General features: G+C 38.0%; 1 protein-coding gene across 1 annotated transcript in view; it reads right to left on the bottom strand.

Moving 5' to 3' along the window:
- kif4 (kinesin family member 4) overlaps window positions 1-15,753 on the bottom strand; it is a 62,038-nt gene that overhangs the window by 20,920 nt on the left and 25,365 nt on the right. Inside the window, exons 14-20 of the mRNA XM_051093335.1 lie at window positions 6,022-6,123; window positions 4,651-4,836; window positions 4,468-4,571; window positions 4,198-4,342; window positions 3,007-3,122; window positions 2,808-2,886; window positions 28-141 (exon numbers count right to left, since the gene is read on the bottom strand). Of these exons, the coding sequence (XP_050949292.1) occupies window positions 28-141; window positions 2,808-2,886; window positions 3,007-3,122; window positions 4,198-4,342; window positions 4,468-4,571; window positions 4,651-4,836; window positions 6,022-6,123 (846 nt within the window). The remainder of the gene's footprint in view (window positions 1-27; window positions 142-2,807; window positions 2,887-3,006; window positions 3,123-4,197; window positions 4,343-4,467; window positions 4,572-4,650; window positions 4,837-6,021; window positions 6,124-15,753) is intronic.

The raw sequence follows: 15,753 nt of genomic DNA on the forward strand, positions 1-15,753 counted from the left end.
CCAAACTTTCTTTTCTAAGTGAGGTACCTTGATTCTACTGCTGACACCCTCTGTTCCACGGTTCTGAACTTCTTTGCGTTTCTCTGCAACTTCACTCCTCTTCTGAAGAGCATCTTTCAGACGCTTGTTAGCAGCAGCAGCCTGTTGATGCACATTTCAAATGATTACTAGGCTTGTTGCGATAGTCGGTGTTACCATTGTAGGGATGCACTGTACACCGGTATATATTATGTTTCCAATGGTTCGATATTATTTTGCCTAGTTCGGCATTTCATAAGCTGCTGTTCCAAAGTTCGATAGCATTTCCCAAAGTGCTGTGAAACCGGTAAATGTGACAAAAGAACAACGCGATGGATCAAACCAATGAAATCCATCAACGCGCCCGAAATTACTAAATAAAGACAACAATAGAAGTGAAACATAGCATTATTTTGAATATACAACAGTTAAACTAACTGACCTTACTGCTAAGCTTTAATACTTAAGAACATTAAAAACGTTAAAAATAGGGGTGTAACGATATATCGCAGTACGATATTTCACGATGCAAAAATGTTACGATATGTATCGTAGTGTTGGCGATACATTTACGATTTGACGGCAGTCTAATCCTATTGGTTGAGCAGCCGACGTGACCTACTCTGCAACAGTGTCGCCTGTGCTTTCATCACAGTTGCAGAAATGGCTTAAACTAAACATCAGCAGAGCAACATGAGTTTGGCTGAAAGTGAAATTGAAGATGCCCCGTCTTCTTATAACTCCATCGTCTGGCAGCATTTTGGTTTTCCAGTACGCGGCAGGACGAGGGCTTGTCAGAGTTATATTATAATCACTGCGCATGTTATTACCACGGAGTGGGAAATGAAAAGTTTCGAGCTTCAGACTCGCCCGCATTTTGAGTTGCACACTGGGTCTAACATAGCTGAAGTTTTAAAAGCGGCTGTACGAGAGTGGGAGCTTGAAAGGGCTCCTCATGGTACTGCAGTTGTTACTGACAATGCACACAACATGGAGGTGGCAGTGAGAGAAGCCGGGTGGTCACTGCATATTAAGTGTTTTGCGCACACATTGAATCTTGCGTCGCAAGCAGGTTTAAAGGTGCCTCGCGTCAGTCGATTGCTTGGTCGCGTGAGAAAAGTCGTGGCTTTCCTTCACTGCAGTGCCACAGCCACAGCTGTGCTCACGGAAAAGCAAAAGATGCTTGAGATCGCATCAGCTTATCATCGAGGTGGCGACGCGATGGAACAGCTCCATGGATATGCTGGAACGCTATCTCGAGCAACAAGCGGCTATAACGGCAACTCTTTTGAGCACAGAGGTGATACTCAGGCCTACTTAACAGTTCCAGCAACGTCTGTTCCCAGTGAACATGTTTTTTTTCTACGGCAGGGGATATTGTGGATGCTCAAAGATCCCAGTTTTTGCCTGCAAATGTAGATGCAAAAAAAACCCTGTAGGTAACCTAAACAAACACTAGTGTTTATGTTGAACAGAACACCATTTAATTAAATTATTTTTTTACTGCTTTAAGTTGTTCTGTCTGAGGCATCTTTAATTTTAAGTTATGCTAAATTTAGCATGCTTTTTTCAGTGACAGAAAGACCTATTCAGTTGTTAATTTGAATAAAGAAGGTTTTTATTAAAGCTTGAAATGTGATCTTGTATGTACAAAGAAAGTTACTGAAATGTGTTAATGTTTTTTAAATAAATCTGTTATTTGAATTTCAGTTTCTTTTTTAAAATTTTGTTCAAAATATCGCGATACGTATCGTATCGTGAACCCAGTATCGAGATACGCATCGTATCGTGACCTGGGCATATCGTTACACCCCTAGTTAAAAAGGTAAATCTTTAAAATACTTTTACTTGAGTAAAAGAAAGTATTACATTTCTAATGTAATAAGTAGTAAGTGATATTTGATATGAAACTTAAGTAAAAAGTACAAGAACCATTTTAGTTTTAGTCACATAATACTGGCACTTGCATTTCAAACAATCAAATATTAATTGAATTTGAATGAAGCAGGATTTTTGATATTTTTTTTTAGCATCAATAATATGAAGGGAATGCTTCTGCCACGTTGCCGACCGCCAATATGAAGCAGCAGAGAGAGCTAGAGAGAGATTTATATTTATTGCTTTTTCTTTGGCTAAGTCTGAAATCTAAAAAAACAATCGGAAAGAGAGAGACATAACGCGAGTTTGAATACCGAACAGTATTGCAGCATTTATTAATCTAGGTCAGGGGTCAACTAAAATGGCTCGAGGTCCAGTAATGAACCCTCCTCACAAGCAGAGTTCTGAAGAATTATATATAAAAACAATTGATTGTTTTTGTGAGACCAGTGTATCTAGACTTTTAAAGACCTTTTTATAAGACCTGCTCAAATAAAATAAATAAATAATTTAATTTAAAAAGACTGTAAAAAGCATGATTTGCAGTTCAGATGCAGGTTTCAAAAAAACAAGAAATTTTATTAAATAATAAACTTCACATTTCAGCCTTTAAGAGTCAAAAGTATCAATTCTTATATATATATATATATATATATATATATATATATATTAAACGATTATCAATCAAGTATCATATTAATTAAATAAATATAATTTACTGCCTTAATTGTTTACATTTTTATAACACCTTATCTTGTCGATCCACTAGTTCACACTTACTGCTTAAAAACATGGATTGATTTGCCAGTTGATCAACATCATCTGAGCAGGGCAATATGACATAAAATCAACAAAACTGCAATTGCAAATTACTTTAGAAATGTTGTAAAGTTTTTTGGAAAACAGCTTACCTCCTCTGTCTTGCGGCGAAGTACACTGGCCTGTTTCTGGAAGTCTCTCTCTAGTTTTAGCATCTCATACTGTCGCTTTACGATCCTGAAATATGCAAAAACACACTTAATTTCCTACAAAATCTTATTAAAAATAATAATATAAACTGTCATTGACACCATTTGCAATTTTAACAAGAGAAAAAGATTAAGATTGACACTTGCTTTCTCTTTGAGCTGCAGGACTTCTTTATCTTTCTTTTGCTTCCACAAACGAAACTTCTCAGAGTCTTCTTTCATTTGTCTCATGAGCTGCACCCGCTGGGACTTCATAGCCTGCACAGATCAACCAGCACATCATATGAATACAACTCAGTGTTTCCACATATTATCCATTTATTTGCAATTTAAGGCACAATATGTACGTTTTCGCTGCTAGAGGTCGCATTTTTAAAACCATAACTAAGGCAAAGCTTGATGATGCTATAAAGGAGAGTGGAATGATGGTTTGTTGTTTATGCAGAGTTCAGTCACTGAGCGTGTACACTGAACCCAAAAAAAAAAAAAAAAAAAAAAAAAACAACACCTGGTGACTGTCATGACTTGTCTGGACACCTCTGATTGGCCATTGCGTTCAGAAGCTCAACAGACCCATGTGTGATTGACTGTAATGTCCAACACTGTAAAAGTGCGTAAAAAAAAAAAAAAAAAAAAAAAAAATATGGTGCAACACTGAGCAGATCTAAATTTAATGCTGCAGTCAACACTTTATTGAACTTTCATTTTATTCGCAACAGCCACAATGGATTTAATTTAACTGCACAGAAACATTTTTTTGTAGTGTCTATGAGTAGAAACCATGGATAGTGCCGATATTACATTGTTGATAGGCGACAACGACCAGGAAGGAACAGGGACGAGACATTATTTAAAATTGGAATTTCTCTGGATTTACAAATCCATGGGAAATTTTGGGATAATGCAAGTTCATAACTGCATGAAATATACCACACTGTACAGATGGTTTTTGGATATTTTACTATGAAAGTCTTACATATTGTGCCTTTAAATTTAAAAAGTTGTTTTGTTTTACACTTAATTTGACCTTCTAAAGAACTACCAACATTATGTAGAACTGTTTCACTGATCATTTATTTTTAAGAAACTTTCTCTATTCCTATTTTTAATGCTGCTATCACTTAACCACAGAAAAGATACAGCTAAAACACCATTAATACAAGTCGTGGCACTAAGGTATATGTAGCTGTCATTTTAATGAAACGTTTACAGCTATATTAGTTAGAAGACACATTTGCCTTAAACAGTGACTTTTTTGTCTTTGCCTTTATATTTTGGTAAAACCTCCCATCCCTAATCAACAGATTAAACATATGAGGGTTTGCAAACAAACCTGAATCTCCTGGTTGAGTTTAGTTACATTGCGCACAGATGACTCTTTGAGCTTAAGCAGCTTAGCTTGATCTTGAAGTTTCTTCTTTAACTCTGTGATTTGTCCTTCTAGCTCCTGAAGTCTCTTCCTCCGTTGTTCACTCAGTCTAGAGTGAAACAAGACAAAACAAGACAATGTAAAATGTTAAACTATTACTAACTTGTCATTGTGTTGCAGCAGTAAAACTGGCAGTTCAAGTTTGGAGAGAAACCAGCATAGATATTGAGTTACTTGGCCTGATTGGTGTCCTTCTTAGTAGACTGCAAAGCCTGGATGAGATCTTCCTTCTCTTTCTGCAGAGAGCCAACTGAAGCCTGGAGACTTTGAATATTCTCCTGGAGAAGACAAACAAACATTTAAACACCACTTTCATGGCATCTGCCAATATCATTACGATTTGGTTTCCAGCCTTACCTGATATTCTGTTTGCATGGGCTCCAAATGACTATCATTCTGACACATCTTCTTGACAAAAGCCTCTTTTAGCGCCAAAACTTTATTAAGCTCAATCAGTTCCTTCGACATCTGAGCCTGTCGCAGTGCATGCTGGGCTGTGTAGGCTTCAGGACAGTCTTTGACTTGAGGATCAGCACTGATTTCCTAAATTGTTATGGTTGAGTGAATAACAAACTAGTGTGAAAATAAAGATTTAACACCTAACACTCCATGACTTTAATGACGGTTGGGCATATTAGGAAAAAGGTGTAGCATACTGTAAACTACACTCAAATGCAAAAATGATAATTATGTCATGATTTACTTACCATCATATTTTTCTAAAGCCATAATGTTGTTTCTTACATGAAATAATTTATTTAGCTGGATGTTAATACTATGCTTTGCCAAATCAATGAAAGTGGATGCATAGTGGATGTAAAACAATGAGCATGGAAGACATATTCTCGGTTATTAAACACTGCACACAAGTATAGCATTTTATCAGTGAAGTAAAACTTAACCACATTCACTTTCAATACATGGAAAAAGACAGGCTGAACATTATGTGAAACGGCTACTAAGGGATCCACGGAAGGGGGAAAAAAAAAAAAAAAAAAAAAAAAAAACAACAACCACAACCAACCACAACATCATACAGTTTTACACTGACAGGACATAATTTGGAATAAATTTATTCTATTGAAGGTATCTGTGGGAATTTAGGCTCAAATTTAAGACTTTAAGACCTGCACAAATAAAATGAATACCATATAATTGCGGTAGGGCGATATCTGAGGCAACATATTAAACTGTAAAATGACCAGCCTTTAAACAATTTTTAGGAAAATGGATAAGTCAAAAGTATCAATTATTGTATTAATTTAAAGGATCAATGAATTATTATATTAATTACATTTATTTTACGTGTCGATCCAACAGTTCACATTTATAACTCTGCATTATAACAAAAACAGCAGATGAGCTTATTTAAAATGTAAATTCATTCTCTGCCAGCAGGTGGTGCTTTCGGAAAGGAAGAAATAGTGGTTTTCCTGGTAAAAGCAGTACACAGTGCTTCATAGAACCTGACTTTAAGTGCAGGCCTGTTTATTTAATGAAGTCATAGTCTTTTAATCATCGCCATACTGCACATCTTGTCTTTCTGTCCCCAAAAGACCCCTTGAAATCATAATTAAGATCTTCTCGTACGATTCAACTTAAATTATGGCCATAAATTTGATAGAATGTAAGACTTTTTATGGACCCACAGGAAACCCTGCTACTCCTATAATATGAGAAGGAAGTAAAAACATGCATATAAAAATATTATGATTTAGAAATACATACCACTGGGGAGCCAGAAGCAGAACACCCTGTGTGCACCTCCAGAGCTGCAGTACTGCCTGAAGTCATTGCATCAATGGTGGCAGCAATCCCCGCACTCTCATGCTGTTGGACCAAGTCAATTGATTTAATTGCACAACTGAAAAAATAAATAAATACAATCACAGAGAGAGAGGAGAAAAAACAAACAAACAAACAAAAAAAAAAAAAAAAAAAAAAAAAAAAAAAAAAAACAGTAGATAAATCAGCAACATCATATTCAAGTAAGGGATCCGCACTCGCTCAATCTTCTTAAATCACTTTTAATTTATTTTAATTGTGCAAACTGATTCTCCATATCCTTAAAGGGGTCATCGGATGTTAAGTTCACTTTTACATGTTGTGTGAACATTAATGTGTTGGCAGTGTATGTACACATCTACCCTATAATGATAAAAATCCATGCAGTGGTTTAATTAATCTGTAAAAATAATATTCCCTTTTTTAAATTGAGCCATTCTCAGATGCCTGTCGTTGTGGTGTCACACCGACAGAGGCCGCTCCCACGATAGTTGATTGACATGAGCGTTTTACCTCAGATCAGCTGTAACAGTCCGCCCTCTTTATTTCGATGCCGGAACAGGGATGAAAGTTAGACAAGAATATCTCAGACTGAGCGATTGAGGTGTTGTGTTGCTGGATGTAATAATGAACATAGTGGTAGTCATTTACTCTCGACATCTGAGCCGCTGAAGATGCAGTAGATTACGTTTGTTTGTGAAGGGAATGCGCCTCCCAATCTACATGTATCAGTCTATGGTCGTGTGAATCATTCATGATCCAGCTTCACTTACAGCAGAAGTGAGCATAAGGGTTTTTTTTATGAATCTTTGCGATCGCCTTTCCTAATAATGTACTAGTTAGCAAGTTTAGTGGCTAAATGCAGCTAACGTAAACAGGCTCGTCTCTACACAGAGAGAAGAAAGGGGCAGGGTGAGCAGAGCTCATTTGCATTTAAAGCAGCCTCGACCAGAATAAGATTATTTTTGCAGAGCTCATTTTGACAAGGTAAAAAGGGTGTTGCTTTACACAACCATTGAGCATTTTTAACCAAAGTATGTTATAGACTTCTCATTAAGACCCTAAAGAATCATATCAACTCGTGAAAAATGTCCATTCCGATGACCTCTTTAAAGCTGCTGCTTGGAGACGCACACCAGTTCTGTTGTTCCGTTTCATTGGAACTATTGTTTTGCTGTAAAATATAATCAAACAACTTTGACAATATTGTGTTTAAAATGTAGGCTACATTTAAAATGTTCACTTAATACTACTTTTTTTATTCAGAGAAATATTCAGAGAAAATTACGTTCTTGCTCATATTTTAAACATGAAAAACAATAACTCACACAGGGCATTTTTTTTTTTTATCATCAAAGAGAGTTTCTTAAATCGATCTCCATTTACAGTCTGTGTCAATATTTGTTCCTCATGCTATTATGTGCTACAAATCTACTTTAAAAGATAGAATGAACAGCAGTGTGATTTGCTAAAGAAGCATACTTTGTGTGCATCCTATCACACGCACGCTGCTGGTATGGATGCAGTCAGTTGACCGCAAAAGATGGGGTAATTTGATATCATTTGAACGTACACAGCACTTTTTGTTTTATACTAACAGCAGTATTTTGCTTGTCAGAAATAAATGCTCCATTTTAAAGTTACTTTAAATTTGGGTAAAATTAAATGAATAGCAAAGCTCAGCATTTTGTTTACATACCCCCTCAGTGACCCCAGTTTGAGAACCACTGCACTGACTAGAGTGGCCACGTCCACTGTAGCATAGGGGTGGAAGGGGAAAAAAAAAAAATTATAATAATTCTCTGATGCATGGCAATTCTGAATATTTCAGAATCGATTCTGATGTAGTTTTTTTCCCCACGTAGCACGTGTGCGTGCTAGAGACGTGGCGGGCTTCTTTGTGCAGAATTTGCAGTTTGAAATGCAGTATTATTGGATGCACGAAACTGACAGACTTTCATGTGCGTTTTGTGTTTGTTGTCTTGAAGATTGATTGCGACTGCGGTTAAATGCACTTCCATTTTCGAATACTTTTAGAAATTGATGTTCACACAGTCAGTTATGTTTTCAGAGCAGGACAAAACATCTGATATATCGAAATAGAGCTGAAAAAGATCTGTGCATTAGAGTGAATACAGTCCGTTAAAGCTGCCACGGTCTATGATCTCATCAGTAATAATCAAACAGCAATAATGCTGAGGAAAAAAGAAAAACCCATAACTATTGTCTGAAAACTTTTGTTACTTGAACACTTATTTTAAATAAGTGATTGTTTTAAAAAGTAGCCTGTTTATATAAAAATTTTTGCACAAAATAAATTTTATATAAAATTTATGAAAATGTAGCCATGTGCAGTATTATTGAAAACTTCACACCCCTACTTTTAAGATGGCAGTACTGACATAACAGAGATTCCAACTACAAACAAAAAGCAAAGAAACTGCAATTTTGGTTAAAATGTGAGATGTAAAAGATATATTTGCACAGCAGAAGAATTAATTGGGGAGGAAAAAAAAAAAAAAAAAAAAAAATTGTAGATCAAGAATCGTTTTAGAATCGGATCATGACTTCCAAAATCGGAATCGGATCATGAAGTGCCTGAAGATTCCCACCCCTACTAGACGTGCACACTGCTTGACAGTGTGTGCTTCCACCCACTGTGTTTTACTTTAGATAAGCTGTCATTAATGCCTTTTGGAATGCAGTACCATAAGAAACCCGAAACTCACGCACTGACTTTCACGTGCGCTTTGTGTTTGTTGTCCTGAAGATCAATTGCGGCTGCGGTTAAATGCACTTCGAATACATTTATACAGAACTGATGTTCACGCAGTCAGTTATGTTTCCAGAGCAGGCCAAAACATCTGATATATCAAAATAGATCTGTGTATAAGTTTTAATACAGTATGTTAAAGCTGCCACTGTCTATGTTCTCATCAGTAATAATCAAACGGCAATAATGCTGAGAAAAAACAACAACAACAAATATATTTTATATATATATATATATATAGTCTGTAAACGTCTGGATACTTAAAGAACACCTATTTTAAATAAGTAATTGGTTTAAAAAGTAGCCTGTTTATATAATAAAGAAAAATAAGGTTTGCACAAAATAAATTTGATATAAAATTATGAAAATGTAGCCATGTGTAGTAATATTGAAAACTGAGATTGTGATGCATAATGATACTGAGTTGATGATGAAAATTGTAATTGAATTGAATCATGAAACCAGTGATTATTCACACCCCTACTTTTAAGATGGCAGTACTGACGTACTGAGATTCCAACTATTAACAAAAAGCAAAAAAAAACATTAACAACAAAAGCATTAACAAAAATCTCAGTAAATTAGAATGTCATGGAAGAGTTCATTTATTTCAGTAATTCAACTCAAATTGTAAAACTCGTGTATTAAATAAATTCAATACACAGACCAAAGTAGTTTAAGACCTTGCTTCTTTTAATTGCGATGATTTTTGCACATTTTACGAAAACCCACCAATTCACCATCTCAACAAATTAGAATATGGTGACATGCCAATCAGCTAATCAACTCAAAACACCTGCAAAGGTTTCCTGAGCCTTCAAAATGGTCTCTCAGTTTGGTTCACTAGGCTACACAATCATGGGGAAGACTGCTGATCTGACAGTTGTCCAGAAGACAATCATTGACACCCTTCACAAGGAGGGTAAGCCACAAACATTCATTGCCAAAAAAGCTGGCTGTTCACAGAGTGCTGTATCCAAGCATGTTAACAGAAGGTTGAGTGGAAGAAAAAGTGTGGAAGGAAAAAGATGCACAATCAACCGAGAGAACCAAGGCCTTGAGAGGCTTGTCAAACAAAACAGATTCAAGAATTTGGGTGAACTTCACAAGGAATGGACTGAGGCTGGGGTCAAGGCATCAAGAGCCACCATACACAGATGTGTCAAGGAATTTGGCTACAGTTGTCTTATTTCTCTTGTTAAGCCACTCCTGAACCACAGACAACGTCAGAGGTGTCTTACCTGGGCTAAGGAGAAGAAATGGACTATTGCCCAGTGGTCCAAAGTCCTCTTTTCAGATGAGAGCAAGTTTTGTATTTCATTTGGAAACCAAGGTCCTAGAGTCTAGAGGAAGGGTGGAGAAGCTCATAGCCCAAGTTGCTTGAAGTCCAGTGTTAAGTTTCCACAGTCTGTGATGCTTTGGGGTGCAATGTCATCTGCTGGTGTTGGTCCACTGTGTTTTTTGAAAACTGAAGTCACTGCACCCGTTTACTTAATTTTTAAGACCACTTCATGCTTCCTTCTGCTGACCAGCTTTTTTAAATATGCTGATTTCATTTTCCAGCAGGATTTGGCACCTGCCCACAGTGCCAAAAGCACCAAAAGTTGGTTAAACGACCATGGTGTTGGTGTGCTTGAATGGCCAGCAAACTCACCAGACCTGAACCCCATAGAGAATCTATGGGGTATTGTCAAGAGGAAAATGAGAAACAAGGGAATTGTTTCTCATTTTGCAGATGGGCTGAAGGCCACTGTCAAAGAAACCTGGGCTTCCATACCAGCTCAGCAGTGCCACAGACTGATCACCTCCATGCCACACCGAATTGAGGCAGTAATTAAAGCAAAAGGAGCCCCTACCAAGTATTGAGCACATATACAGTAAATGAACATACTTTCCAGAAGGTCAACAATTCACAATTTTTTTTTTATTGGTCTTATGAAGTATTCTAATTTGCTGAGATAGTGAATACAGCTACTACTAACAATAACAGTAATATATATATATATATTTATATTTATATTTTAGGGGTGGGCGGTACACCGGTGTCATAGTCATCACCGGTGTGACATTGCGCCACGACATGGATTTTCTAATACCGTCAATACCGTAATAAATCAATTATGTTCCTTGAACGGCTGCATTTACATCAATAATATCTAATTCTAAATAATAAGGCATAAAATTTTCTTCAAACGTTCAGTTGTGGTCTGAATACCTGTCCTTATACTATATATCTTGTTGTAAATAAAAAAGTAAAACACATTCGTATCAGCCTTGCACGTGGTAGGTAAAAGCGGAGTGGCCATTAAACGACTGGTGAAACATCGTGAAGAAAGGTCGGGCCTGTAGCCTATATACTATCTGAAAAGAGATGAGTGAAGTGTCAGAACCAGACGGAGAGACCGAGGCCGCTGTAGAGGTAACTCTCGTTCCAAAAAGAGGAGGAACCTCCGTTATTTGGAACTGGTTCGGTTTTAAATCATCCGACACGGAGCAAACTTCAGTAATATGCAAGGTTTGCCGCCGTGTTGTGACAGCAAGAGGTGGAAACACAAGCAACCTGTTTCATCATTTAAAAACACGCACGCCCGTGAATATGAAGAGGCAACCCGGGCCAAAACGAGCGCAAGTGGGACCAGCAGCACCAGCGGAGCGCGTCCCAAGACTACACAGCTTTCACTGCAGGCATCGTTTACTGCTGCTACACCTTACGACAAGAGTAGTAAGAAATGGAAAGATATTACCAGGGCAATTGCGCTATATATCGCAAAGGACATGGTGCCCATTCAAACCATAGAGAGAGATGGCTTCAGACATGTGGTTCACACTCTGGACTCAAGATACGAGCTGCCTGGTCGGAAATTTTTTAGCCAGAAGTGTCTGCCAGAGCTGTACATGGAGGTACGGGACAGAGTCATGAACGAAATTCGCCACCTTGAAGCCTACTCGGCCACTACTGATTTATGGTCCAGCCGAACTACTGAGCCATACATTAGCCTCACCATCCACTTCATTGACGATGACTGGAAGTTGCGCAGCAGATGCCTACAGACCGCCTTCTTCCCCGAAGACCACACCGGAGCAATAATTGCGTTAGGACTGAAGAATGCACTTTCCGCCTGGGGCTTGGATGAAGCGCGTCTGGTGTGCATGACGACTGACAGCGGTGCAAACATGGTGCGCGCTCTGGAAATCAATAAATGGACGAGACTCGCATGTTTTGGACACAGACTGCACAACGCTATTGGTAAGTTACACTTTCTAAACCTAACATTTTATATTCAGAAAATTTGTCAAGTCCTTTTCTGTTTGTATTAAAAAAAGAAAACAAAAACAAATTTAAGGCCACCACATTAGTATTGTATTTTTCATTGTTAGTATTGTTTAGCCGTGATTCCTCTGGGGACCGGATCAGAAAGTAAAAAAAAAAACATAAATATAAAATTCAATTATCATCAGATTATATGAAAAATATTATTAAAAATATGTACAATATAAATGTATTTAAAATGAAAAAGCTGTACTATTTGTGCAGGAATGTGCAAAATATTGACCAACATACATACAACATGGCCTATTAAATTTGTAATAGCCTAATGTTCAGTGTGTCCATACAATAAATACTTATGCTGCTCTACAGTTAATGGTTTATTACGTTTTTCAACTATGATAACCTACTTTTCCCACTTATGCTAATATTTTTATCCGTTCTTTTTACTTCCCAGAGAGGAGTGTCCAACATGATGCTCGAGTTGCACGGGCCACAGGTATGTGCAAAAAAGTGGTCAGCACATTCTCCTACAGCTGGAAAAAGAAGAATGCCCTGACCAGTGCACAGAGAGAGCTGAACCTGCCCCCCCACAAGCTGATCACAGAATCCCCAACAAGGTGGGGGTCCCGTGTCAAAATGATGGAAAGGGTGTTGGAGCAGGAGAAGGCCATCACTCAAGTCCTGGCAGCAGACCAAAAGTCACGCCACCTTCTACCCACCTGGCAAGACATTGATGTGTTGGAGGCCATAACCAAAGCACTGAAGCCTCTGCAAGATTTAACAGATGCCCTGTCAGGAGAGGAGTACGTTAGTGTCTCCTATGTTAAGCCAGTCCTCCATCTACTCAATACAAACATTTTGAAGCCAGAAGAAGACAAAGCAGGACTGTGCGAGGACATCAAGAAGAGGGTCTTGGATTATTTGAATGAAAAATACAAAGATCCTGCCACTGATGAGCTGCTCACCATGGCAACATTCCTGGACCCACGGTTCAAGACCACCTACATGTCACCTGAAAAGTTGGAGGAAGTGAGGAGCAGAGTAGCTACAGAAACCAAAGCACTGGAGGAGAAGACAGCCACAGATGCCTCTTCCACAGAGGACCAAAGCGAGAGGGAAACTAGCACTGCTCCTGTACAACTGAAAAAGCCCAAACACAGCCTGGGCAGTTTCTTCAAAAAGTGTAGCAGTGCACCACCAAAGCAGCAGGGCATTGACATGGAGCTAGATGGCTACCTGCTGATGGTGACGGCTGACAGTGACTCTGATCCACTGGAGTGGTGGCGTCTCCAATGTTCCCACTTCCCGCGCATTAGCCGTCTGGCAAAAAAATACTTATGCATCCCAGCCACAAGCTCACCCTCCGAGCGTGCATTCAGCACAGGGGGCAATATTGTAACAAGCTCCAGGGCATCACTGAAGCCAGAAAATGTTGACAGGTTGGTGTTCCTGGCAAAGAACTTGAATGTCTAGTTTCATCAGAGTTCAGATGAAGAGAGAGTTAGTTTTTGAGAAAAGTACACATTATTACACTGTTCTTGTGTTATTACACTGCTAATTTTTGTTTTGTTGTACACTGTTAAGTAAGATCTTTAGGTTTTTTGCAAAATAAATGTTGAGAATGCATAATACTCTCCCATGTCTCTTTTTGATAAGGATGTGTGTGTATATATATATATATATATATATATATATATATACATACAGTGAGGTCAATAAATATTTGATCACCCTGTGATTTTGCAAGTTCTCTTACTTAGAAATCATGGAGGGGTCTACAATTTTCAGCATAGGTGCATTTCCACTGTGAGAGACAGAATCTAAAAATAAAAATCCGGAAATCACATTGTATGATTTTTTAACAATTTATTTGTGAATTACTGTGTCAAATAAGTATTTGATCACTTGCTTATCAGCCAGATTTCTGGCCCTCAAAGACCTGTTATTTTGCTTTTAAATAGTCCAGCTACACTCTGCTTATGAATCTAAATTAGTAGCACCTTTTTGAGGTTGTTAGCTGTCATAAATACACCTGTGCACCCCACAATCAGCTAAAGTCTAAGTAGCAACATGGGCAAAACCAAAGAGCTGTCAAAAGACACAAGAGACAAAATTGTAGACCTTCACAAAGCTGGAAAGGGCTACGGGGCAGTGCCAAGCAGCTTGGTGAAAAAGAACAACTGTTGGAGCAATTGTCAGAAAATGGAAGAGGCTAATGATGACTGTCAATGTCCCTCAGACTGGGGCCCCACGGAAGATCTCTCCTCGTGGGGTATCAATGATGCTAAGAATGGTGAAGAATCAGCCCAGAACTACACAGGAGGAGCTGGTCAATGCAGTGAAGAGAGCTGGGACCATCGTTTACAAGGCTACTATCAGTAATACACTAAGACGTTATGGTTTAAAATCTTGCATCGCACGGAAAGTTCCCCTGTCTAAGTCAGCCCATGTCCAGGCCCATCTGAAGTTTGCCAGGGACCATCTGGATGATCCAGAGGAGACATGGGAGAAAGTCCTGTGGTCAGATGAGACCAAAGTAGAACTTTTTGGTCTTAACTCCATTCGCCGTGTTTGGAGGAAGAAGAATAATGAGTATCATCCCAATAATACCATACCTACAGTGAAGCATGGGGCTGGAAGCATCATGCTCTGGGGGTGTTTTTCTGCACAGGGGACAGGACGACTGCACTGTATTAAGGAGAGGATGAACGGGGCCATGTATTGTGACATATTGGGCAAAAACCTCCTTCCCTCAGTCAGAGCATTAAAGATGGGTCGTGGCTGGGTCTTCCAACATGACAATGACCCAAAGCACACAGCCAGGAAAACCAAGGAGTGGCTCCGTAAGAAGCATATCAAAGTTCTGGAGTGGCCTAGCCAGTCTCCAGACCTAAATCCAATAGAAAATCTTTGGAGGGGGCTGAAACTCCGTGTTGCTCAGCGACAACCCCGAAACCTGACAGATCTAGAGAAGATCTGTATGGAGGAGTGGGCCAAAATCCCTCCTGCAGTGTGTACAAACCTGGTGAAGAAGTACAGGAACCGTTTGACCTCTGTAATTGTTTACAAAGGCTTCTGTACCAAATGTTAAATTTTTTTGACTCAAGTGATCAAATACTTATTTGACACAGTAATTCACAAATAAATTGTTAAAAAATCATACAATGTGATTTCCGGATTTTTAATTTTAGATTCTGTCTCTCACAGTGGAAATGCACCTATGCTGAAAATTGTAGACCCCTCCATGATTTCTAAGTAAGAGAACTTGCAAAATCACAGGGTGATCAAATACTTATTGACCTCACTGTATATATATATATATATATATATATATATATATATATATATATATATATATATATATATATATAATATATGTGTGTGTGTATTATGGAATGCCATTCAGGAAATAATTATATTTATAATATCAAGTTTGAGTGTATGGAATGAAAGTCTGAATATATGGAATGAAAGGCTGAAAAAATATATATAGAATCAAAGTCTGAATATATGGAATGAAATTCTGAATATATGGAATAAAAGTCTGAATATATGGAATGAAAGTCTAAATATATGGAATGAAAGTCTGAATATATAGAATTAAATTCTGAATATATGGAATGAAAGTCTG

Source organism: Labeo rohita, chromosome 21, assembly GCF_022985175.1.
Source record: "Labeo rohita strain BAU-BD-2019 chromosome 21, IGBB_LRoh.1.0, whole genome shotgun sequence".
Lineage (NCBI taxonomy): Eukaryota > Metazoa > Chordata > Actinopteri > Cypriniformes > Cyprinidae > Labeo > Labeo rohita.